Source organism: Siniperca chuatsi, linkage group LG20 (assembly GCF_020085105.1).
Source record: "Siniperca chuatsi isolate FFG_IHB_CAS linkage group LG20, ASM2008510v1, whole genome shotgun sequence".
Lineage (NCBI taxonomy): Eukaryota > Metazoa > Chordata > Actinopteri > Centrarchiformes > Sinipercidae > Siniperca > Siniperca chuatsi.
In genome coordinates this window covers 12,546,100-12,570,915 of record NC_058061.1, presented here as the reverse complement: position 1 = coordinate 12,570,915, position 24,816 = coordinate 12,546,100, and the positions used below count along the sequence as shown (strand labels likewise).

At 38.6% G+C, this 24,816-nt stretch overlaps 1 protein-coding gene across 5 annotated transcripts in view; it reads left to right on the top strand.

Moving 5' to 3' along the window:
* The window catches only part of LOC122867308 (protocadherin-15-like), a 176,968-nt gene that overhangs the window by 117,574 nt on the left and 34,578 nt on the right, over positions 1-24,816 (top strand). For all 5 annotated transcript variants that reach the window (XR_006375892.1, XR_006375893.1, XR_006375891.1 and 2 more), the window contains 5 exons: positions 14,022-14,131; positions 15,225-15,365; positions 17,806-17,933; positions 23,072-23,302; positions 23,605-23,693. Coding sequence is in view for 2 of the 5 variants with exons in the window: in XM_044177952.1 (XP_044033887.1) it covers positions 14,022-14,131; positions 15,225-15,365; positions 17,806-17,933; positions 23,072-23,302; positions 23,605-23,693 (699 nt within the window). In the remaining 3 variants the exon portion in view is untranslated. The remainder of the gene's footprint in view (positions 1-14,021; positions 14,132-15,224; positions 15,366-17,805; positions 17,934-23,071; positions 23,303-23,604; positions 23,694-24,816) is intronic.

The following is a 24,816-nucleotide window of genomic DNA, read 5'->3' as shown; positions in this document are numbered from 1 at the left end:
AGATTGTACACAACGTGAAGTCCACAATAATGCAAAATGCCAATGCATAATACAGTTTTTCAACTTGCCTTGCCATTATTGTCAAATTACAGTAGACATTGTTTTTTTTATTTAATTTTGATCTACTTAATTATTATTTAATAATACAAGAAGCTATATGACATACTCAGCAGAGATTTTATGCACAGTAGAGTTATGAAAAATTGAGATTTCTAACATTTTCTTCATGTTTGTCAGGATGAAACAAGGTTTGTGTGTTCCGCATGCATTAAAGTTGAATATGTTGAGATACAGACACACATGCACAGACACGCATACAGACGCACTTTTGCACACATGCACAAGCACACACACACATGCTCACAGTGCACTGTGCACAGTGAGACTGAACACCAGCGAAGCGTAGCTTTGGCACTGTGACCTGCTGTTTGTGCATTTTCACTCTGTGGGTTTCTGATCTAGTAAAATGGTTAACAAGCTGAGGAGGAAGTTTGTTAAATCATTGTAGCAACCGTTTTGCTCACTGTAGGACCATCATTGCACCTGCAGAATTAGTATGCAGTCAGTATCACATACACATGAATAGTTATCAGCACCCAGTGGCAATTATCAGCATGAGGTTAAGTGAACAGAAAGAAAATATTGCCTTTTCAAAGATTATTGAGATCTACAAACCCTTCCCACCACTTTCCTTGCCTGTCTATGCATGTGCAAGCATGTGAGCATGTACATGTGTGTCTTCTTTGTGTTTGTGTCTTTGTGTGTGTGTGCTTGTGTATCTGTGAATGCAGGCGTAGGTTCCCCCCGTGCTGTTTAAAATGCCTCATAGCCTGTTACTTTGTTAATGAATCTAATTAGAAAGTGGTGAGAGAGTTAAGAGCCAAAACACTTTGAAACATCAAAGCTTTGTTTTTAATCAAGAGATTGTGCGATCAAAGATGGCAATATGTTGCTTTGTCTTGTGTCATTACAAAGACAGAGATAAAACCACTACACCATGGCAAGAGATTTAGATGCACTGATATACAATACACACTGTTCAAGAATCACAGACAGCCAGGCAGGAGGTCATAGTTTTTATCACTATCAGCCAGCTGGACAATTGCAAACCCAGAGCTTTGAAAGACAACGATCAAATTTGTCTGCCATCGAGGTGACTGAAATAACAAGAAAATTAGTTTAAAAAATTAGTTAAAGAAGCTATAGACTTAAAATAGATTAATGTGTTAACTGATGGCAAACTGATCCAGTGTTAAATCATAACTGCAAAGACTAAAATCTTTAAATCTTGCACTTGGAACAGACAAAATAGTTTTGTCTGCTTCTCCTAAGCAACACTTAATGCACGCAGCTGTGAAATACACAGCACATCTGAAAAAAATCTGTCTGGATTTGTTATTGCAAATTTTTCACATGTTCTGATTGGTGAAGTCACACAAATTAAGTCTGGCTTTTCTGAGACAAGAATGAATCAATCAAACTATTTGCATGGCACCTTTCGTACAGGTTGGTGCAATTGAAAGTGATTTACAGATGACTGACAAGCTGATAATAAGACAGTACAAATGAAAACAGTAAAACAATTTGATAATAGCAGATGCCTTCCTTTTACATGCTTTGAGTTGCTTTGTACTTAAGTATTGTTTTTTTACATGTAATGTTCAACATGTAATGTTTTCTCCTTTAAATGTTAAATTGTTACTCCTTTGCTGTCTTGCAGTATTTAGAGCAAAGTCAGAAACAACTCAGATTTCAAGCAGCCACACCTCCACATCTTCTAGGTTGCTATAATTTATCTGCACTTTAGATTATGTATTTGAAGCATTGTGATATGCTATTTTTTTTTTAAGGGACTTGTAGAGAGCTTTGACCAGTTTGGGAACTACTGTTCTTGTGAGTCTGTAAAGTCCATCGGGACATTGTATGTGATATTGGGCAATACAAAAAATGTTGACTTGTTTGTTTGAAAGAAAATCAGTTGAATCTGTAGGAACGGTGAACTACTAAAATGACGTTCACAAAGCATGATTCACAAAATGTATATACATTTTGTGAATTGTGCTAAGCATTTAAAGTTACAGTTACACAATTTTAATTTTTTTTTACTTTTGGATACTTTCTTAGTGTTGTTTTGATTAAAATTGTATATGTAATTTTCCAAACAAGTATTCTCCTTTGGACTTGGTTTAAAATATTTTAGTCTTCTTTTCATCTCTGCCCCTTTTGTTACTTCCTTCCCATCTGTTTATAAAGTCAACACCCTGTTTCATCCGCTGTAAACTATCTTCTATCAAATTAAACATTGTCTCTGCCAAAGTGAATAAACTCCCTGAGGCCCTTAAACATTTTAACAATGAGATAAACGCGTCCTCCCCTGAAGTATGTCAAAACAAGCACGTCCGATGTGTGGCTCTATAAATCCGGTATATGTCTAACTGATTCAGTTGAAGGTTACCTTGTTTTGTTGATGCACACAAACAGACAAGTGCACGTAGAGTGCTCCTGGCAATATTATGACTGTGACAACAAATGGCAAACAACCATGGTGTTGTTATTTATAAGATTGCTTGCAGCTGGGAGAGAGCAAGAGAGAGGGGTGAGGTATGGAAGAGTGAGAGAGAGAGTGAGTGTGACATGGGAAACTGAAAAGAGAGAAAGAAGAACAGATAGAGGAAGATGTTGGGTAGGATAGTAGGATAGTGGAGAGAAGCAATTCAGATATGTGGAGTGTGACTTTCAGAAAGAGAAACTAAAAAGAGAGGAGGGAGTAAGTAAAGCTGAGGACACGGGAGAAACTACAGTAAAAGTTTGAGAGAAAAAACAGAAAACAAGTGACAGTGCTGCTGGAATACACCATTTGGGATTCAGGTAGGGCAGGTTTGGTTGTTAGCAAAAATATCAAAGATATTTATGAATATTAAGAAAATTATTAATATTGTCAAAAATATGAATATGACTTAATAATTACAGGGCACCAACCTGGGATCAGGGACCAATAACCAAACACGAAAAACAGTCTCACCTAACAATGCTGATATTTAAAGTACTATCTTACATTAATAAAGGTGGACAGTGAAGGGTGAATCCGAGCACTGACACAACCAGCTGTTATTACAACACATACACACAATAACCACAGGCAACTGCTCTTTAAAAGATACAATAGCATTTATTAACCTTAGCACTGATTAATAATCAATAACTTCAGCCAACAACCACTATCGTCTGTTCTAAACACAATAAGCATATAACAATCAGCAAGCATATAAGGTCTGTGTGTGTGTGTGTGTGTGTGTGTGTGTGTGGGAATAGAGAGGGGGGTGTAAGGAAGATGGCAGAGGTGTGTGTAAGTGTATATGTACGTGCAAAGGTGTGTAGGTTAGTGGAGAGTAAGGAGAAAGAAAGCACACAGAGTGAGGAACAAGGGATAGGGGAAATGCCGTGGTAAAGCACAATAGCTGTCTCCTTATCACACAGGAACTCGGCAGCCATGTTACTGGGCTTTGGTCTGATAAAGCACAGTTACTAGCTTCCACAGTGGCTAAATTAACACAGTTAAACGGTCCAACAGTGTGGCACCGATACACAAAGGAACATGCAAAGCATGAAAACACACAGCAAAACAGGACACAGCGGTCCGTTAATTCCCACAATAAGCAAATCGTAATTCACAACAATGAAGCTTAGATGAAGAAACACACAGTTATAAAATCTAGTGATCTTAGTGTTTTGATATGTCAATCTGTTTGGTTGCCCGGTGAAATCCTCTCAGGCTTAGATACTGACATAGTTTTGTCGTTGAACCCGCGGACAGCGTGGACCCGGCTTCAACGACGAAACTATTCCTTCAAGCGGCAGCGAGGGAGCAGCAGTCGACTTTCAGTGGGGAGAGAGAGAGGCTCAGCGGCGTTTTTTCTCTCCGTGAAGAAGTGGTAAAACCTGAATTTTCCTTCTGCAGGTACCGAATCGTTATGGGGAATAACAATCAGAATCCAAAAGTGTGTTCAGCAAACACAAAACAGTGTTTTGCTCGTCCAGCGAGTTGAGACTTTTCCTCGGGAGGAAATGTTCACATGAGCGTCTCCTGAAGTAACCATGGCTACAATGGAAAAACGTCGAGCAGCATTGCGTGCTCGGCTTTATGGAGGTGATAACGTCATAGCTGTGTGCCAGGATTTCCTGTGATGTAGCTGGCGTCTCGTCCAGTAGAAATCCAGTGTTTGGATTCAAACTGAAATATCGCGTCTAGGCGTGAATTAATGACTGGTGGAGATTCTGCGCCGTTTCACTGTTTGGCCTTTGTTTCCCGTTCAGGCCTCAGGTCAAGGATTTGCCTTTCCCAACTAGGCCGCTGTCTTTTTTTCTCCATCTGTGGTAAGGCTCAACTAGGCAGAAAAGTCTTTAAAGTGGCAGATGAACTGACAGGCTGACACATTGAAGTAGATTGAAGCAAACAAGCAGGTAATGACTCAAATAGACAAGAGGTGGGACGCAGATGGACAAGAAATTACACAGAAAGACAGACACTTTAGATATTCAGCTAGCTTGATAGATACACATACTTATAGTCAGTTAGTCAGTCTGGGAGACAGACATCTGTCCATTCACATACTGTAGATATAAGGACATGTGTCTCTCGCATGTTTTACCTTTCTGCTTTCTTTTATTGCCTTCTGCTGTTGTTGCTGCTGTATGGCTGAGAACTTGCTTTTGCTGTTGCCACTTGAATCATCTTTATAGCCAGTACCCAGCTCCTTTATACAACACAGGGAATAGTATGAACTTCAAAAACATCATTGAAAAGCTAATTTCCGTCAATATAAGCCAAAAAAAAAACTTGCATATAATGCATACAATTGAAAACAAAAGCAAAACAAATTGGCTGGACAGATGGCAACAGACTCCTTAAGGCTATAATCCAGCAGATATTCATTAACAGCTCAACAGTTCATTAATTAATTTGAATATAAATGCCACTTATAGCATAAATAACTATAGGAATTAATTCAACGATATTGTGCAAGACACAGCAGGTAGACAGCTCTCTGTGTCAGCTGAAGCGTCTGTCTGCTTGTGTCTGAAAAATAATAAACCTCCAATATCAATGTTTCTAAGCCTGAAAAATAGGGTTGTCACATGAATGCATGCAACTGTTTGGTCTGGTCATTGAAATATAGCCACAGTGCAGTATGAAGATAAACACAGGGAAAACATTATGATTCAAAATATATTTTGAGCCAACACCGAGTAGCCATTATTTCCCAGATCTTCCCATAAGGTGTGTTGTTTTTTTGTCCCTTTTTAGTTTACAGGGTATTGTACTACTGCTGTCCACTGGGAATGTGCTGCCACAGATACTCATTCATTAATTTTCTTCATGTCTGCAAGGACTAAGACTGTAATTTATTACAGTCTAAGTTCTGTGCGCTTTCATAAGCTACTTTTCAATTAAAGCCACTTAATGTTGGTCTCCTTCCCCAGCATAGATGAATACTGTACATCTGAGATAGTTAACATGTGATGGCAAATTTTGATAGAAGGGTATATACTGTCACACAACACTAATGAGCAAACTGACAGATTTTCATACTTCCAAAGACAAAGCAAGATGTAATGACATTAATAATCAAATTAATAGATGCACTGAAAAAAAAATATGGCCAGAAAGAATAAAATACAGAAGCAGTTAATGTATTATGTACAGTTCTACATAATGGCATACTAACGTAATTGTGGGGAGTTAAACCAGCCTAGTGGGGTTAATAATAATCTTCCTTCTTGTCAGCCTCAGGCATTTAGCAATTGATTACATAACAATCAAGAATTCAAGAGAGATACAGTGAGGAAGGCCAAAAGACTAGAGCAGGCAGCTTGTGAACAAAAAGCTGGCAGCTTTTACATTAGTCATTGTCTGCCTGGTCAGTTCTGGAGACAATAAAGTTTCCGGTGAAAGCAAATTTACCTCCTCACACAGTTCAGTTTGACTCATAGCATTACAATGCCACACCAGTCCTTTTCAAGTATCTCTTCATTAACAGTGTCTTTTTCAACAAGAATCTCTTTTTTCAACACGGTTGTTGCATATTTTAGTCCTTATTTTCTTATTCTGAAGTGGATCTTTATAGTTCATTAGTAGATGTGGCTACAGCTGTCAAGCGTCTAATAAGAAATGGGGACAAAGGATAATGAAGAGAGAGAGAGGGGAATTAATGGGGTGGTTTCAAGAGACAGAGAGAAGGTAATCACAATAGACTTGGGTTTGATTTATGATAATAACAAGGACAATCATTACCATCTCCGGATGTCTCTTCTCTCTCTCTCTCTCTCTCTCTCTCTCTCTCTCTCTCTCTCTCTCTCTCTCTCTCTCTCTCTCTCTCTCACACTCACACACACACACACACACAAAGATGTGAAATTATAGTCACACTCATGCTATAAAAATGTTTCATTAAAACTACTCAAAATGCAAACCAGCACACAAAGGTGGATAAAGATGAAATGTTTAACTCACTGCAGTCTGTTTTTTGTATCACGGGCTTCATAAGTGCAGATGAAATAGCACTATAAAACCCCCTGTGTATTCTAAATTCACAGTACCAACAAAGACAACAGTAGTCTTAGTGTTTTCTGGCATTTGACAGGGGTCTAAAAAATAGAATCTGAGACAAAGAACAACAATAAAACATGTGATTTTGACCCAGCAGCCCACTGTTTGAGTAGTACCAACATTCTATGTTGGTTTCTTTTACCATGACCACAATCTTTCCCTTACCTTTACCAGTGACACAAAACCTTAACCATAGAAGTGGCAGATCAAAAAAACATTTGAATCATTTTTGTAATAGTTATAATTTAAGGTACAATGTAATTTATTTATCACAACACAAGGTTGTATAATGAAATGAAAGTTTGTAGTCCCTTCATGCTACACACATAGAACATAACAGATAATAAAATTCATATTACAATAGGGTAACATAAAATAAGTAAAATATAATAAATAAAACAATATATACAGTTATTTATATACATATGTACATAGCCTACACGTATATGCCCAGGACATAATTCTGCAGCGCATTTTTTGAATTTGCGTCTGATGGAATGTAAACAGCAGATAGAGATAGAGATGATAATATGGTTTTCATCTTCACATAAAAAGTTCGACATTTGTGAGACAGTGTCCATCCACTTTGCCTGCTTTTGAGCACCATGCATCATCGACGTAAACACAGAGTCGTCCTCGATTCATCTTGCTCAAGTCTTGCCGTCTGTCAGCTCAGAACACGGTCTGCCCGTTGAGTGCTTGACACGGGATGTAGATGGAGCAGGTCTCTGTAAAGATGTAGCCAGCAGCCTGTACTAGCAGTAATGGCCGCTACACGAACACCAACCTAAAATGACAATATGCTGTTCTCCTATTTTCTGTCGCTACATCTTTAACTGTATCTCACACATGCACATGAGCATCAGAGGATGAATAAACTGATAGACTGATGCATCATTCTATCAGTATAAGTCTTTACAAAACAGTTTATGTAAGCATGTAATTTTACTGTAAATGTCTGTGCAAGTGTGCATGGTCGTGAATGTGAGCTTGTGCTGTCAATCTAGGAAGATGTTATCAGTCTACAGACACACGCACAGACATGCAGATATACTGGACAAATGATTTTTACAGAATTGATGTTAGATTTGCACACATACACAGACTCTCTGCTTGTCACCATTTTTTCCCTGATTCAGCCATTTTAACTCAAACACACAAATCTACACAATGTTTTTTGTTCTCTTTCTCCATCTTCTTTCACTGTCATCCCTTTTCCTCCTTTTTTGCTCTCGTTGCATGCTTCTTTGTCTCCATATCACCTTCCCTCTGATTCCTTTCTTTTGTCAACAGCCCTTGTATATATTGCTGGCCCCTTTTCACTCCCTGCTCTGCCTTGTATATGTTTTATGTATTAGTGCTTCAACAATGCTCCACTCAAGTTTGAGAGACACTAAGCCATTTGACTGTCAGTTGACAATTACAATAAGACTGTACAGCAAAAGGTGAGAAGATGGCCATGAGAAGAGGAAAAAAATGCTGAGACACTTGCCGACTGAACACAGAAAAGACAGAATCAGTTTGGGAGATACAGAGAGAGCTGTAAAGACCAGAGTGATTGACAGAAAAGAGGAGTGACAAAAATCTGAGAGGTCGTGTGTGAACCAGTACAGCAGAATGAAGAGAGGTAGGAGAGAGAGATGTGGGATTAGAGAGAGAAAGAGAGTGCCAGAGGGTACAGAAAATGAATTTCGATTATTCAGACAGTGCTGAGCAGAAATAAGAAACAGAAAAAATAGATTAGTTACATAACCTGGAAATTGTAATTAAAATCCCCAATATTGGTTTACTACAACAACATTTTAACTACAGCCTACTGCACTAATGTTATGTTCTTAACAGACCAAAAGCAACAGTTTGAAAAACCTAATTTTAAAGAGCTCTGATGTTATAAAATAGTAACACGTGCCTTATCGGAAAACTGTTTGGATTTCAACCAGCATGTCTCTACATGCTCTTAAAATTGTAGAGACATATGAACTGAAAATTTAAGCCTTTCGGTACGGAAAAATGGCCACAGCAGGAGAAGAAGTAACTTAGAGAGCTCCAGCCAGCCTGTAAAGGTTATTACTGCAGGCAGTTAAGACCCCTCACTCAACAGTCTCCTAATGAAAATCTTACAGTCAATTAGCAACCCTCTGGAAAGGGGGAGAAGGAGGTGGCAGGAAGATACAGTGAAAGATGTGGTGACAGTAGGAAAGAACAGCATGTTGTCATTTTAGGTTGGTGTTCATGTAGCGGTCATTGCTGCTAGCTCAGGCTACTGGCCACTACTTGTTAAATATGTTCTTACTTATTCCAAGCAAAAGAGCACAGTGGTCTTAAAAGACTAGACTTAAAAGGTCCTACCTAGATGAGATCAAAGCAGTTGAGAGGAGAGAAGAGAATCAGATATATACACCTAATGTATCCTTACAAATTGTTGACAGATGAGTTAATTTGGAATCATTTACCAATGAAAGTCCATATAAAGTGCAAGGAAAGTCCATATAAAAGGCTACAGTAATGGCATTAAAGGATACCTACATAATACTTATCCATAACTTTAGCTGTCAGCTTCTTGTTCTTAATAACCAACCCACAAGGTCCAATTTTCCTGATAAAGTGGTTGGACCCGTTATTGTTAGCTAACCCTACCATTAGCTAGCAGACAAAACATCTATGATGAGGAATCATATGTAAACACACGTAAGGCACCAACAGGACAGCAGTCAAACAGCTGCAGAAACACACACCTTTCCTACATTTGTGAGGGCCGTGTCTGACAAGTTTTGTAACTTTCCAAAACCAACAATCTGACACTCACTTCATGTGGTGTGTGGAGGTGACAAACGAAGCAGGTTTTGAACGTCACTGTCACATCTATTTCACCGTAGATTCATTCCAGGACAGACTGCCTGAAAATGTGCACCAATATCCCCATATTTAAATGATTATTGCATCTCACCCCACTCTATGGTGGCCAGCTTTCCCCTGACAGAACCAAAGCACTGCTCAGCACAGAGGATATTACGGAGCTCCCCTAAAGGTCATGGAATTTTTGAGGATTACTTTTCCTCGCAATATTTTGCATTCCCTCACAATATGTTTTGCATTACCTCACAATAAATTTTGCATTCTCTCGCAATACTTTTGCGTTACCTTGCAATATTTTTCTTCTTCCATTCCTCCTGAGCCATATGTCTATTTGGAATGGAAGTTATGTGGAGATTCTCACGTTAATGCATTTAGCATTGTTTATGGACACCTCACCTTAGAACATTATCAAACTTCTGGGTAGGAGCTGTATGTATAAGGAACATCAATTATTGCTCCACACTTATAGCAACAAACCTTCTACCAAAACCTGTTTCAGCATTGAAGGTTACTTTGATTTGTTTTGTGCAAAGAACAGAGGTCCCTGTGCAAAAATGCAAAAAGCTTTCCAACTTGCATTGGTCTGCATTCCTGATGTATCTCTGCAAGTGGTTCAATGCCGTCTGCTCTTTCTGTGACAGAACCACAGATTCTGTTTACAGCATTTCAGTCACCTTCTTGTTTGTTTTTTTGACTCATACAAATACAGCACATTAGCTTTATGAGGTAGATTCAGGTAGGCTCCAGTACAGTAATGAAACCGACAGCATCCTGCAGATTACCATACTGCTTTCTTCTGGAGAGACCTCTTGATCTAAGTATTCATTTACTTTTACCTTCACTAATTACATAACCATGCATGCCTATTGAGCAGTAGTACTATATCAGGATACTTAATTTCCAGTTCAAAGTAAAATTCACTGAGCTGATATACTGCGCCGGGAGCAGCTGAGCGGAAATAGACATATGGCTCTGAAGGAATGGAAAAGTATTGCAAGGTAATGCAAAAGTATTGTGAGGTAAAGCAAAAGTATTGCGAGAGAATGCAAAATTTATTGTGAGGTAACGCAAAACATATTGTGAGGGAATGCAAAAGTAGTCCTCAAAAAAATTCTCACAGTGATCTTTAGGGGGCTCCGTGGGATATTGTAGTTTGGTGTGGTCAAAGACACACAGAGAAAGAAAGAGATTAAAAAGAAATGACAGAACTAGAATTGCAGTAGAGAAAGAAAGAAATGAAAAGGAGCCATGTGAGAAGGGACACAAAGAATGATGACAAGATGAGAAGATGATGAATCATACATATCTGAAAGAGATGGGTTAAAAAATGAAATAATATAATGATTGAGACAAACGAATGACAATCGCTATAAGGGAAAGACCCACAGAGAGGAGAGGATATCATTGCCAACATCTGTCAATATCCTCATAATTCTGTCTATCCCTTCACACTGCTGAAACACTGAACAGCTCTGTTATGGTTTATGGTCGATAGCCTACATTCAGTCTAAATATGTGCTTCTGGTGTGTGTGTGTGTGCGTGTGCTTATTTACACTGTCTCAAAAATTCTATCGCTACAAGGTACATCTTTCGTTTTTGGACCACAGAGTTGGTTTTAGGGTTAATGTTAGAATTATGATGACATTACAGTTAGAGTAAACCTCCAGGGAATGATTGAAAGTTGATAAAATATCCTCACAAGTATAGTAGTACAGGTTTGTGTGTATATGCGTGTTTTTTTCTGTTGTTATCAGTATCAGCCCAGCTTGCTGTAGTTAGGACTGCAATGATTAGAGAGCATGGGGGGGGGGGACATGGGCTTGATAATGAGCTCTGTGTGTGTGCGCAGGTGTGTGTGTGTTTATCTGTACTACGCCATGTACTTCACATGTGCATGGAATCTTGTGTGCATCTATATGCCTGTAAATGCATTTTGACCCATCCACAAGTAATTGTGTCCGTTGGTATGATTGTATTGTATGTGTGCACGTAGTCCCATGTATCAGTCTACAGGTGTATGTGTGTGTGTGTGTGTGTGTGTGTGTGGGCATCCTGTCCATTGTGGTCTTCACCCATGTCAAATAGCCATTGTGGAGAGGGAGGGATGGAGGAATGGATAACAATTGTAGCTGAGGTCTGCTGGGATGTTGGCTGGAAGCATCAGCCTGAGGGAAATAGGGAGAGGAGGAAGGGGTGAAGGTAAAGATGGAGAAAAAAGGAGATATGGATGCAGAATGAGAAATGTAGATGAGCATGAATCGAGTGGGTGTAAGTAGGAAATTGAAATTTTAGTGGGGAAGAAGTAGGAGGATTGGAGAGAAAGAGGAAAAAGAGATGTAACAGAGCAAAATACTTCAGCGTGAGGAGAGGAATAAAATAATTTCATGTTTTGCAAGTTATTGCACTACTACAAAACAAGCATTTATTGATGGACTACATTTGTGCTGCTCTTGCCGCAGCTAAACTATATAACTGCAGACTTGGTGTCTCTCATTTTCATGAGTTCATAAAGCTTCTCCTCTTGATTCCTATTACAGTCCCATTCTGTGAAATTTGAAAAGTACAGAACATTTTCTTCCTTTCATTCCTGAATATCGGAATGAAAGGAATATTTTTTTATACAATATTGAGAATATTCTTTATCCACAGACTTATATGTGGTGCAGATTTGGGTCTTTGCTGATTACAAAAGAAAATACATTTCAGGAGCGTCCTGGTGGCCTAGGGTTTTAAAATACTGACTGCAACGTTCCGGGTTTGAGGCCGTTGTTAACCCTTTCTCTCTTCCCTTCCCATTTCCTGTCAACTCTTTTACTGTATACTATCTAATAAAGGCAGAAAATGACCAAACAATATATCAAAAATGAAAAACATTTCAGCCATTGCTAAATGAGTCTGGACAGGATTGGACTGAACAGCAGACAAAATAGGCAATTTTCACAGAAGACATTTTAACTTGTCACAGTAGGAAAAGCACAAGTGTAAACAATGAAATTAATGATGGCTATTTAGCTGCTTCAGTCTCAGGGTCTTGTGCATGCTGGCTCGTTGTCACACTGCCATGGCTTACTGGGACACTTAGCAGAGGCATCATTAATGTTATTAGTAACACATGTGCTTTTCATACTGTGACAAGTCAAAATGTCTGTTTTGAAAAAGGAAAAATGTTCTTTTTAAAAAAAATATATTTATAAAGAGGACTTACTTCAGCTGCTGCAATTTAAACTTCCTGAAGTTGTATCGCCCAACAACCTACATTTGTTTTTCTATTTAAATCTATATTCATTCGATAAACTTCAGGTTTATTACATATTTGCTTGAAGGAGTGTTTGGGAGAAGCAGGTGGTTAGAGAAGCAATTGACTGTGATGGAAGTTAACATCTACACAAACACACTCACACACACTCTCTCTCTCTCTTTCGCTCTCTCACTCACTCCCCAACAGTCCCATTTATCACGTTTACTTGATAGCTTAGCCAGTTGGTAGCCCATGTTATAATGTTTAGCCAGCTGTGACGGTTGGCCTAATGACTGGACTGGGTTTATTTAATGGAGCGAAATCTGCTGGAAATTTGAGAGTTGCCAGGTTCTAAAAAAATCTGTCAGGGTTGTAAGCAGGGAAAACTGCCCACCACATGCAATGAGAGGCAGGTGGACAAAAACAAGGCTGTGCCTGGGTTCTCTTTCAAAGCTGTTGATGGTTTAATTTCACTGCTTGGCTCAGGCCACTAATAGGGCCTGTCAGACACCCTGTTCCAAATGTACTGGATCAGACCATCCAAACACAATGTACACCATCTTAAAGGACCATGCAGGGGGTTTTGTATGTTTTAGTACATTAACTTAAGTGATGCAATGTTTTATATTACTACTAAGGGTTGAAACAATTAGTTCATTGATCCACACAGCATTCCAAAGCATACCCTATATTTATTCAATTATTTTCTACCTTTCAGCCTGCCACTGGATTCAGTTCATGCCAGTGTGTTGTGAGAATCAATTTACAGAAACTTGAGTGAACTACTCAGCACCTTTATGTTTGTGTCTAACTGATGTTATCAGAGTGTGGTAGTTTAGCATTTAGCATTTAACATTTAGCGTCCTATAATTGATAGTTGGCTAGACAACAGCAATGCATTGATGATCTATGTTGTCAGAAATTGAAATACAGAAGACAACAAAAATAAATGTTGTGACAAAGATAAAGTGAATTTGTTCATTACCTGGTTTAAAAAGGTTATTGTTCAGGAGCCAACTCTCACTTTATCTCTAAACAGTTTTCAAGAACAACTTCCTACCTGATGCTATACCCTCTAAGTAGCTCTGTAAGTGTGAACACTGCTTACATATACTTTCTCTTTTGAGGTAAAGCCAAGGTACAGAAAGCTGTGAGCATGAAGGACAGGAAAAAATGTTAGACGTGTTGGACAAATATAACTCTCAATTGTATTCAGCTTGCCAAATTGCAGTCGACCCTTGAGAGGAAGTGGGCCCACAGTCTACATATACATATTTAATTTTCCTATCAGTTGATATTAATTGCTGTTTCATTCCCAGGTTTCCACCAGTAAGCGAGGAGGCTGCTGTTGGAACCCCGGTGGGAGCCATCATGGCAGCTGCTGTCAATCAAACTATCATCTACTCCATCATCGAAGGCAACAAAGGAGGTGAGTATACTCTGAGCTTTTTATACACAGAGTAGTGCCTGTTGTGGGTTTCAGTGTGGCTGGCTTCACTGCCTGGGTGTGACCACTTATAAAGTAGCTGGTTCACTTATACCATTATGTAATGTACGGGGTTATTAGAGGACATACATAGTGCAACCAAAATACATCTTTCTCATTTTTCCCAAATTACAAAAAAGTAATTTCCCTAAATTGAAGGGTTTTGACTCACTAGTAGCCTATTTATACTTAGCCACTTCACTTATCTTGGGCAGATTGGATGGTTATGTGATCTCAAAAAAGCCAAGTGTAAATGCTACAAAGAAGCATTAGAGACAGATTGAAATCTTTTTGCCCAAAACACCTCATAAGATGGCTCAGGACATGGTTTGAGATACATTCTAGCCAGATACTGAAAGGGTGTAAATGGATCCATCTCTCCAAGACACATATGTAAACTTTACTCACAGTTGGTTTACACTTGGGAAAGTAAAAGAAATGGCCAGTAACAGGGTCATTATACCTTTTGTACTCTTACAAATGTTGTAGCATTTCGACATTTATGCATGAATGTAACGTAGTAATGTTATTGTGGCTAAGTTATTCTTATTCTGGTTGGGTTTTTTTAGCCATAACCCAACAGCTTTAGGTGCATTACCACCACCATCTGTACTGGAGTAGAGCCTATACTGACATTTAGCCTGGGAAAACAGGACCTGATCTCAGATTCATATGAGATGTGGCTGAGAGTAAACGAAACAGTATTATATTGCATCTGGATTTTATCCGGCTATGAAACACTTGAAATGACAAGTGTAAATGGGGCCAAGAGTAATAGGTTTCAGGTTAAGTTGCTTGTTTTTTCTGTAATTTGCTAAAACTTCTTACAATGTTCAAAATGCTTCTCTCTGTCAACAACTCAGGGTACAATACCTCCTTTTTAGTCTGTAAAACTATAGACTTGAAAACTGTCCACTCACTATCCAACTGCTTTATACAAGAAAGTTCTCTCCTATATTCTGCTCTGTTTCTTTCATCCTACCTTCCCCATTCTTTCTGTCTTTCTTTATTTCTCTCTCTCTCGTTCTCTCCCCAGGTGTGTTTGCATTAAATGAAATAACAGGGGTGATTTCCACAGCCAAGCGCCTGGACTATGAGGCCAGTTCCAGCTACGTTCTGAAGGTAGAAGCAGACTCCATGAAAGTGGTGTCCTCGAACCTCCGAGCTCCCTCTAAGAGTAAGTGTGTGGTTGTGTTTATGAACTATCCTCCTCTAAGATTACAGGACTTACTTTTGACATCGGATTGCATCACCGCAGATTTCACAGATTTTCATCTCTCTAATTATACACACACATGCACACACACACACATACTCTTAAGGACTAAAAAATGTAGTAATGTAATAGTGCATCACCCACTACGTGATATTGTTAAGATAATTGCCACAGGCTGTAGCTTTCTCTCTTGCGTATACACTTATTTCTCTCTCACTAAGTCATTCACACTCTCATTCTCTCTGGAGCTCTCTGTACTTTGACCTTGTACAAGTTCTTTCCAACTCTTCTACTTGTCTATACAGTTATGTGTCTTGGAAGACATGTTCCACTGAGCCTTGGCTTTTGTTGTTACCTTTCACGCAGATTTTTACCTTCTCAGCTGTCTATCAACCAGTAGGCTACATCACACCAGCTTGTTGTCTTCACTGTTGCTGTTTTAAAATACTTGCCTTTCCTCCTCCTACTAGATTTGTGTCTCATTGCCGTCACAAGTCTTGCATATATACATATATGCAATTATGTAACTGTCCAGAATTTAACTCTCAAATATCAAACATGTTTGCAATGATCAAAGTGGCCAAATAAAGCTGCCGTGCAGTTTGGAAGATTGAAGATTTTATCTGTAAAGCCGTAACTTTTTCCAGACACTCTGTCCCAAACATTGCAGAGTGCCAGGTCAAGTTGGTGTTAAATTGTACTGAACCTGCTGTAATCTGAGCACAGCCGTATAGTCTTTCATTTTCTTTCATTTTGTACTGTTTTTCTTGTGTCTTAATTTATATCTTCATTTCAATCCATCCAAAAATTAATTTTCCTTCAGTTGCATGTGGAAGGAAAGACAGGCCAAAACAAGTTTTCACGGTTTTAAGTGAAATTATAACTGAAATGAAAATGGCTCTAATTAGTCTCTAACGCTCCTCCTCTATCTTTCTTCCTGCTTCTTCTCTCTGCCTTTTTCTAACTGTCTGTCTCTGCTGGTCTTTCTCCCTCTTTTCTCTTTCTTCCTTTCAAAACATATCTGCATTCTTCTTAATTGATGCTCAACTCGCTGGGTTTCTCCTTTCTTCTTTAATTATAGTGTTTACCACATGCTGTCCTCATTTCATCCAACTATTTGAATTTAAGCATTCTGCAGAGATTAAAACTACAAATCATTGTAGCCATTAACAAATCTCCTTCAATTCTTTTTGGTATGCATTTTAATTCGGCAACAAATCAATGGGATTCTAACAATGTGTTAATCCGGTTTTCCATCTCAAGTAAAGGTTGGAATCGTAAACAGACATTTTGGTATGTTGTTTAATTGGCTGTTGTAGATAAGCAGATTAATGTTTGCATCTCTTTGTTTGTTTGTTTGCGTTTTTCTTTTTACGTGCCAAAGTTTATGTGATTTTTTTTTTCTTTTGTCTTTCTTGGAGTAAAACTTGAGCAGTTCACAATCGTGGGATTTGTTCTTTCTCTCTGAAATGATTCACCCTTTTACAGAGCTTGGTTCACGTAATGTGTTGCAGTTTTACATGGGTGTGATTCAACTCCCTGTTTTTGGCCAGATAAGTCTGAATGTGAGTCATTCCAAGTTGCAATCACTGAACATGAATGACAGAGGCTCATTGGCACAATGTTTTGTCTTATACTGAATGTGTAGCTTGGGTGAATTACAGTAATGTTTAATCTATTTTTGGTCATTTAAAATTGATATTTCCTTGCCATTTGTGTGCGTAATTCAAAATACCTCTTATAATATTATTGATGCAAAAATTGATTTTGAATCTTGGCATAGAAATTATTTTTGAAAACTTCTGACATGGAATCACTGTCAGACCAGTCTTACACTTGCCAACCTGTACAACCTATAGAAAAGGAAAGCAACAGCAGCACCAATTTAGACCTGTACTGTAGACATGTTTATATTATCACCTACAAGCAAAGATAGTGATAGCTGCTGCAGTTGTAATACTTGTGACACCTGCATGAAATGCAGTTGTTGTAGGCAATGCAGAATCTTCCCTGCCTGTAGATGGTATGTCTACATCTGCAGGTCTGCTGCTGCTTTTCTTGCTGACATGTGGCACAGGTTGGACTAGTACTGCAGGTTCAGAAACTGCTGGAGCTGCAGCTGGATGATACTGGCTGGTCTTGGTTATGGGTTATTTACATCATTGACTATGTTTGTCCTTATTAATTAATTTCTTGCATTTTATTGTTTGCTTTTTATCCCCGTAGCTTGTTCTCTTGTTATAAAACACACAAGTGTCTCTTGAGACAGCTGCAATAGAAATTCTATGCAGTTCATCAAGCAGCTTGTTAAGCAAATACTGTATATGCTTCACAGAAGCTCCCTTTTTATGCTTTTTGTAATGCCAAATTATGTGTGTGTGTGTGTGTGTGTGTGTCCTAGCTAACACAGCTAAGGTGGTAATTGATATCCAGGATGAGAACGACCACCCACCAGTTTTCACCACATCTCTTTACATTGGAGGGGTTGCAGAAGATGCTAAAACTTTCACCTCCGTCTTGCAAGTACAGGTACAGACATACACACACATACATACACAATCAAACTGCACAGGGAAAATATATATATCATATATATATATATATAGAAAATATAGGAACACATGACAATACAATGTAATGTATAGAGCGAAGCCTACATGCCACTTCAGGCAGCCCAACTTGAGTCACCTCTATACTCGCATTACTCCTCTCACTGCAACATATATTCAACAAATTCTTTTAATCATGGCAGTGTACTTAAGCTGTCAGTGCTCTGCTCACTCTTTGGCTGCATGCCTGCTGCCACACCGCTCACCTAAAGGCTATGTTGTTGTTTGCTGCTACAGCTGTCGGCGCCGTTGCTGCTGTTAGCATTTCAAAAGCCCCACCTCCACCCCAGCATCCACCTGTAGGCTCTGAGTCCACCTTACTAAAGGGGGAAGTTAGTATTGTCGCTCTCCACTGCTTGCTGTGCTGACCTTCATGTTTCCTTGTGGGGAGTGACGAAGTCAGAGCTTAGACGCCAAACATTAATGCTGTACATATGCTACATTCACATAATAATCGGTTCCACGTGAGTTGGCTGACTGAAATGCTATTACCTTGCAATAATTAATATCTTTGTAAAGCTTATGGTGTTCAGTTTTTGCTGAGACTGTGTCAGAGAAGAGTGAATTCAACTGTATTACAACATTTTAGGCTTCAGTTTGTAATATTTTTGCATGCATTGCTTTGCATTTTAAGATGTTCCTTTTCCTTTTACTTGTCCCCTCTTGTGTTACCAGTTGTTCCTTAAAAGAATTTACCTAATTTTAATGTGAGACTCGATAGTATAACTTGCACACAAAAGTAGCCCAACCATGACAGCTTTTCAGCACAATTCAATTTAGCTCAGAATGAAGGGTCTTACAGAGCCTGTGGATTTGTGTGCTTGTATTTGTGTTGTTTATTTTAAATGAAGATAATATTCAGTCCAGTAAGTAACAAGATTAACTGGTAAGATTATTCTCTGTCTCTGTGTCTTTCCCTCGACATCTACCTTCATCTCTCTGTTAATTGATACATCTCTTTGTTTCCCTTTCTTTCTACCTTTTAACTTGGGAGAACTGTAAACAACTCAAGCAACTCTCGTATTATTAAAATGCCTTTCAGGACCCAAAATGGGTCACAGAGTCTATCTCTTTCAGCCTCTATCTGAGAAGTAGCAATATGTTTTAATGAGCCTGGATGCCACAGGAGACTCGAGCAAGGTCTTTGGCAGAAAACTATATGCTTTAATATTTTATTACCGTTTTTAACATCATTCTTAGATATTTCTGCTTCATTAGAGCATACACAGGGAGAGTGACAGGAAAGATGAGAGAATACGGGAGAGCTTGCAACAAAGAGTTGTTTCACGAAAATCACAGTCTAACAAGTATAGAAAATGTGCTTTTCTCACTCATAAACCTGGTATCTCAAATTATTATTCCTCTACTGCAAACATCTGAGGTGGTGGTTTTGCATGTGGATTTTCAGAGTTAAGACTATATTTGGCTGGAGCTGGTTTACAGTAACCTGCTCTACAGTCATCTGACCTCTTTAAATACTTGAGCAGACTGACGGGAAGAACTAAGGGCCCGCTAGTAGGCTCAATCACCACAGGGAGAGGCAATAGATCTGGAGGTTGGAAGGAAGCGAGAGGATTAATGAGTAGATAAAACTAACTGGCGTCCTGCTGAGAGATAAACTGAGTGGACAGAAGAAGGCAGGGAAGACATACATGATTCATGGGTGGATAAATAGATGGAGTCAGGGGATGACTACAAAGATGGGCAGGGATGCTGGCGGCACACTTGCTTACATGCAGATAAAAGAGTAAGTGAGACAAAAGATGGACAGAAAGTTTTTTTCAAGTTTTTTTCAATCTCAGTGGTTTCACTCAACTAATTCCATCACATCTCTCTGAAGCATGTGCATTGTCTTAATGAGTTTTGTGTGTGTGTCTACCAGGCTACATTTAGTTATCTGTGTGTATTGCTTCATGCAGGGCCGTCATGCCTTCAGAGTGTACGTGTTCAAGTGCACGTGCAGGAGTTTGGTCGTTTTGTCCCTCAGAGGATGCCAGAACACAGATTGATTGGACTGCAGATGAGTCTCAAGTTAGCAAACCTATTCGTTACCTCCAAAGATTCTTTTGTTCTTCCGAATCAAATTTTTGTTACATTTTGTCTTCCCAAGGCATTTCTGTTACTTTTCCCACCACAACCAATGCAAATGCAGAGGTGTGGAACCTTCCCTTTTAGAGGGTGTTTATACCAAAAATAGCCCTGTGTTAAAAAAATTCAAACAGCTGCATTGGTGTGGGTGTGTTGCTGGAGGTACTGGTGAAGTTTAAATAATACATGAGTTTGAAGTTTGAGTTTATCACAGCAACAATCATTTTATTCTCATCATGACAATCCGAAGGTTAAACAGTAGAACCACGGCAATCATATTACAAAATAATTGATCATTGGATGTGGGATAGCATGTATTTGATTGGAAAACATAATGCCTTGCCAGATGATGTTGATGATGATGATGCGTTTCCTTTTCCACATTTGTTGCCAGAGCTCTGAATTGGCACCTCACAGTGGTTTCATTGACATTAATGAGGAAGCTGCATTTTCTCCCCCCACAATGTTTTTGCCGGTCTGAATATGGCCTTACTTACCAAGTGATTCAGTCTTCTTGTAAGTATGCTTTTGAATGAGGCTCAGGTGTGCAGGGGACTGTGAGTGGTTGATTTTAATGTGGCTTCCACACTGTTGATTTCCTGTCACAATGGGCAAAATACTGGGTGGGAAGAGCTTTAAAAGCACTGAAATGTTAATAGCACTTGCTAGGTTTGTTAAAGTGCTATTTGTACAGTGCTCAATGTATTTATTTTAGAGGATGTGTTGTTTTACGCTATAATAAAAGTGATACCAAAGGGCTTTTAATTTTCACTGACCACCTTCAACTGTCACTCAAAGCACATCATTTTGGGGAGGATAGCTGAAAAAGTCAAAAGCTATGTCCCAATTCCATACTACATACTAATTATACACAATATACAGTATATACTATATACTTGTAGTATACTTTTTAGAGTTTTTGGAGCATATAAGAAATCAACATACTGTACTGTTTTATACTTACAGGAAATGATGCAATGCATGCACAGTGCAAAGGCAATCAAACTGGGACTTTAGAATGACAATTAAAGCGCTGCCAATTAAAAAGACAGCAAAATTATTTTCCAACAGTTCAGTCCTTATTTTTTGTTTTCGGAGATGTTCCTGTTTCACTACCATCCAGAATCATTTTGCCTTTTTTTCTTTTTACAGTTATTAACTCAAAACATTAGAGTTTTTAGTATCCGTACTGACTGTTTTAAGTATTCTTAGTTTTTGGTGTAGTCCCTCATTCGTCCAGGAGTGTTCTATCGTAGAAATTGATCCACAATCCACAATTGAGAATGACTTCCGGATGGGAGCCGAAATGTCCTGATTCTGAAAACAGTGTCCAGATGACTACGACTGAAACCTTTTCTACACTATTATTAGTTTTGTCACTTTTCCAGTGTGAACACATTACAAAACCTGCTTAGAAGTCGTATGCTATACTCTTTCTATGTGCAATAGAACATTTTCAGGTCAGTTTAAACCAGTGGTTGATATTAGTGCAGATATGAATGTATTGCTGAAAAGTTATCCTAACTGTGCCACGGACCTCTGCAACACAAAGAATTGATTTGTACATCTTTTCTTCCCTCAGTCCTCCATCCCTCACTTATTACCTCATCTTTCTATATGTATGCCTCTTTATTTCCTATATTTCTTCTTTTATTTCTTGCTTCCATTTCCATATTCCCTGCCCATAAGAAAATTATTTTAATTATTTATATTTTTATTATTAATATTTTTTGTTTCTTGCTATCACAGTGTTACTTTTGATGTGGGTGGGTGTCTCAGAGCTGAATCTGTAGTCTACTGTATACTCCCAGCTCTTCTTGTAAAGACCCGGCAATAAATCAATGGCAGTCTGAGTGTGTGTCTGTGTCTGGATGTGAATGTGAGGTTTACATGTCTGTGTGAACGAGGGAGAGACTTGATATTTAGCCAATATGACAGATGAACAGATGAATAGACCCACATTCAGCTCAAAGCACCACTTTACCCCCTACTGCTGATTCAGAGTACTACATCAAACAATACAAGTACTGAAAAAAATCCAGAAAAAGCTACAATCATATGTGGCCTTTTGGTGAGTGAGAAATACATGACAGATAAGATATCAGTCCTGAGCCTTATCAATATACATGGCAGCGCTGCATATTGATCAGCTGCTCAACCACCTGGAATCAAGCAAAGAAGAGGTGGAGGGCTGATAATCATCACAGATCAAAGAAGTGAATATTAAAATACTGGCAACAATGACTTAATCACAGTGCTGTTTGGGTGGATGATGATGATGATATTTAATTTTAATAAATCAGACCAGCATCACGTCATCAAGCTATTTACCACACTGACATTCCCTGTCAGTGTGGTAAATAGCTGAATGATGCTGGTGACAGTTAGGCCCTACTACTGATGGATAGCTTCAGCTTGAGTGGAAGGCTGCTGGAGTACAGTCATAGGCTACAGTATTGCAGCAGCAGTAAACATGACTGTCGTCTCCAACTAAATCCCAGCCCAGATCATACAGTTGCTTATTAACAGGTTGGTTATTTACAGACAACACCTGGTGATTCAAATATGTATAGATGTCCAGATAAGCAAGGTCTGGACACTGTGTTGGGTCATTGATCCACTTGGATGGAGGAAGGATGGACGGCTGACCGATCAACCTTAATTTATCAAGGTGTCACGAATGCTCAGGTTCAGGCAAGGTCACAAAATCATTATTATATATGTCTATAAAACAAAGGCTTGTTTAATACGAAAGGTATAGAAACTTGTCAAAATTATAATCCAAACACGTGTCAAATTGCATTGACATCTATTGAATTTTCGGTTTTCAATCCCCCAAAAAGGTGTGTGGCCAAGACGTTTTGCTAAGTACCCATATGTCTGATGTATAGTGATTATGATGATGTCATTGTGGTGGTGTCATGATGATGATTATAATATTGAGGATCTGTGTGGTTATTCATTTTACAGGCGCTGGACCAAGACACTGGTAACTACAGTTCTATGTTGTACCGGCTGATCATTCCTCCTCCTGCTGGTAAAGACACAAAAGATAGCAAAGACGGCTTTGTCATCGAACCATACAGCGGCGTGGTGAAGACGGCAATCATGTACCGCAATATGAGGAGGTCATATTTTAAGTTTGAGGTGGTTGCTACAGACAACTATGGTCAAGGACACAGCAGCAAGGCGGAGATAGTGGTGTGTATATTTAATTTTTGACATTGGTGGCAGGTTTGTAATCGTTTCCTAAAAGGAGGTTAATTTCATCTTATATTCTACATTTTCATTAAAACCAATTGAATGACATGATTTAACTTAATTGCAATGAGATTTATGTGGCTCCCAGAAAGTCCTTGAAGCACATAAAAAAATATTTTTCAGTGGTATACTGTAGTGCCATCTGATAAGGTTTAGTGAAATAATTCACAGCTGAACATGCTGTTTTCAGCTGAATTTAGATGCAGAAATGAGCTTTATTTGCATGTTTTCCTGTTGTGTAGGTGTCAGTCGTGAACCAGCTGGACATGCAGGTGGTCGTATCAAATGTCCCGCCAACTTATGTAGAGAAAAACAAAGACAAGCTGCTCAGGTAATGTATATTATACTTCATGATTTATTTAGCATTCTAGCACATTTTTGTCTTTATTTATATAATATATTAATAAATCATCTATAGTATTAAGCTGGCTCTACTACATGTACCCTGAGTGATGAGAATCATATGTTAAAAAATCTTAGCAGGCAGTTTCGGTTCAACATCTACCATTAACATTGCAAATAGCTTTTGATGGACACCTTGTTAGTTGAAACACTGACCCTCTGCTTACATAAAATGTATTGTTACACTCTGATAGGCAAACAGTTGCCCACTCATCTTGAAAAAGTATATTATAATACCTCAGAATATGTAATATCATAGAACAGTGGAGTGATATAGGTGTTAAACACATTTTTCTGTTCATATGTACATTGTCACTGCAAGCCTGAAATATCAGTAATAGTTCAAAAGTCACAGTTTTGAATTAGAGTGGGTGTATTTTAAGTTAACAGTCATACAGTACTGAATTAAGTTTTAACCTTGATTTGATTCTATTTTAGATTATACAGTTATGTGTCAGTGGTTCCTCTATATTGATTTAGCTTTGGAGTGTCATCATAGGAAGGACCGAAGCTGTAATTGCTACCATGGGGAAATCAACAGGACTGATAAAGAGCACAAGCAATCTTGTGTTTATAAATAGTGTTTTTATCATAATGAAGTGTCCTAGTAAGAATGAAGTTCCCACACTGAACCCACACTGGGACAGTAACATGGACAGACATCAGACTGCCACAGGAAGACCACAGTTATAGAGCAAACAATATCTCTGTTAATATAATAAAAAATAGACAAAGCCGTGGTTACAGATGTAGTTCACTTTATATCTTTATATTGTTTTTTTATCTTTTTTTGGTATTGAAATTAAGGACACTAAGACATCCACGGTTTAGCCCAGATCCTTGTATGTAAATATGAGGACATATTTTCCCAGGAATGTTTTTTAGGATAAATTCCCACAATGCTGATTTTTGTCACCTGTTATTCTTACCTATGCCGCAGGTTGGCTTCTTTGCTATTCTCCCCCACCTTCTGTCTCTTGAAGCCAACACACATTATTTAAAATATCCCTTGCTACGCTCAAAACATTTGGGGCTCGAGCCCTGAAAACATG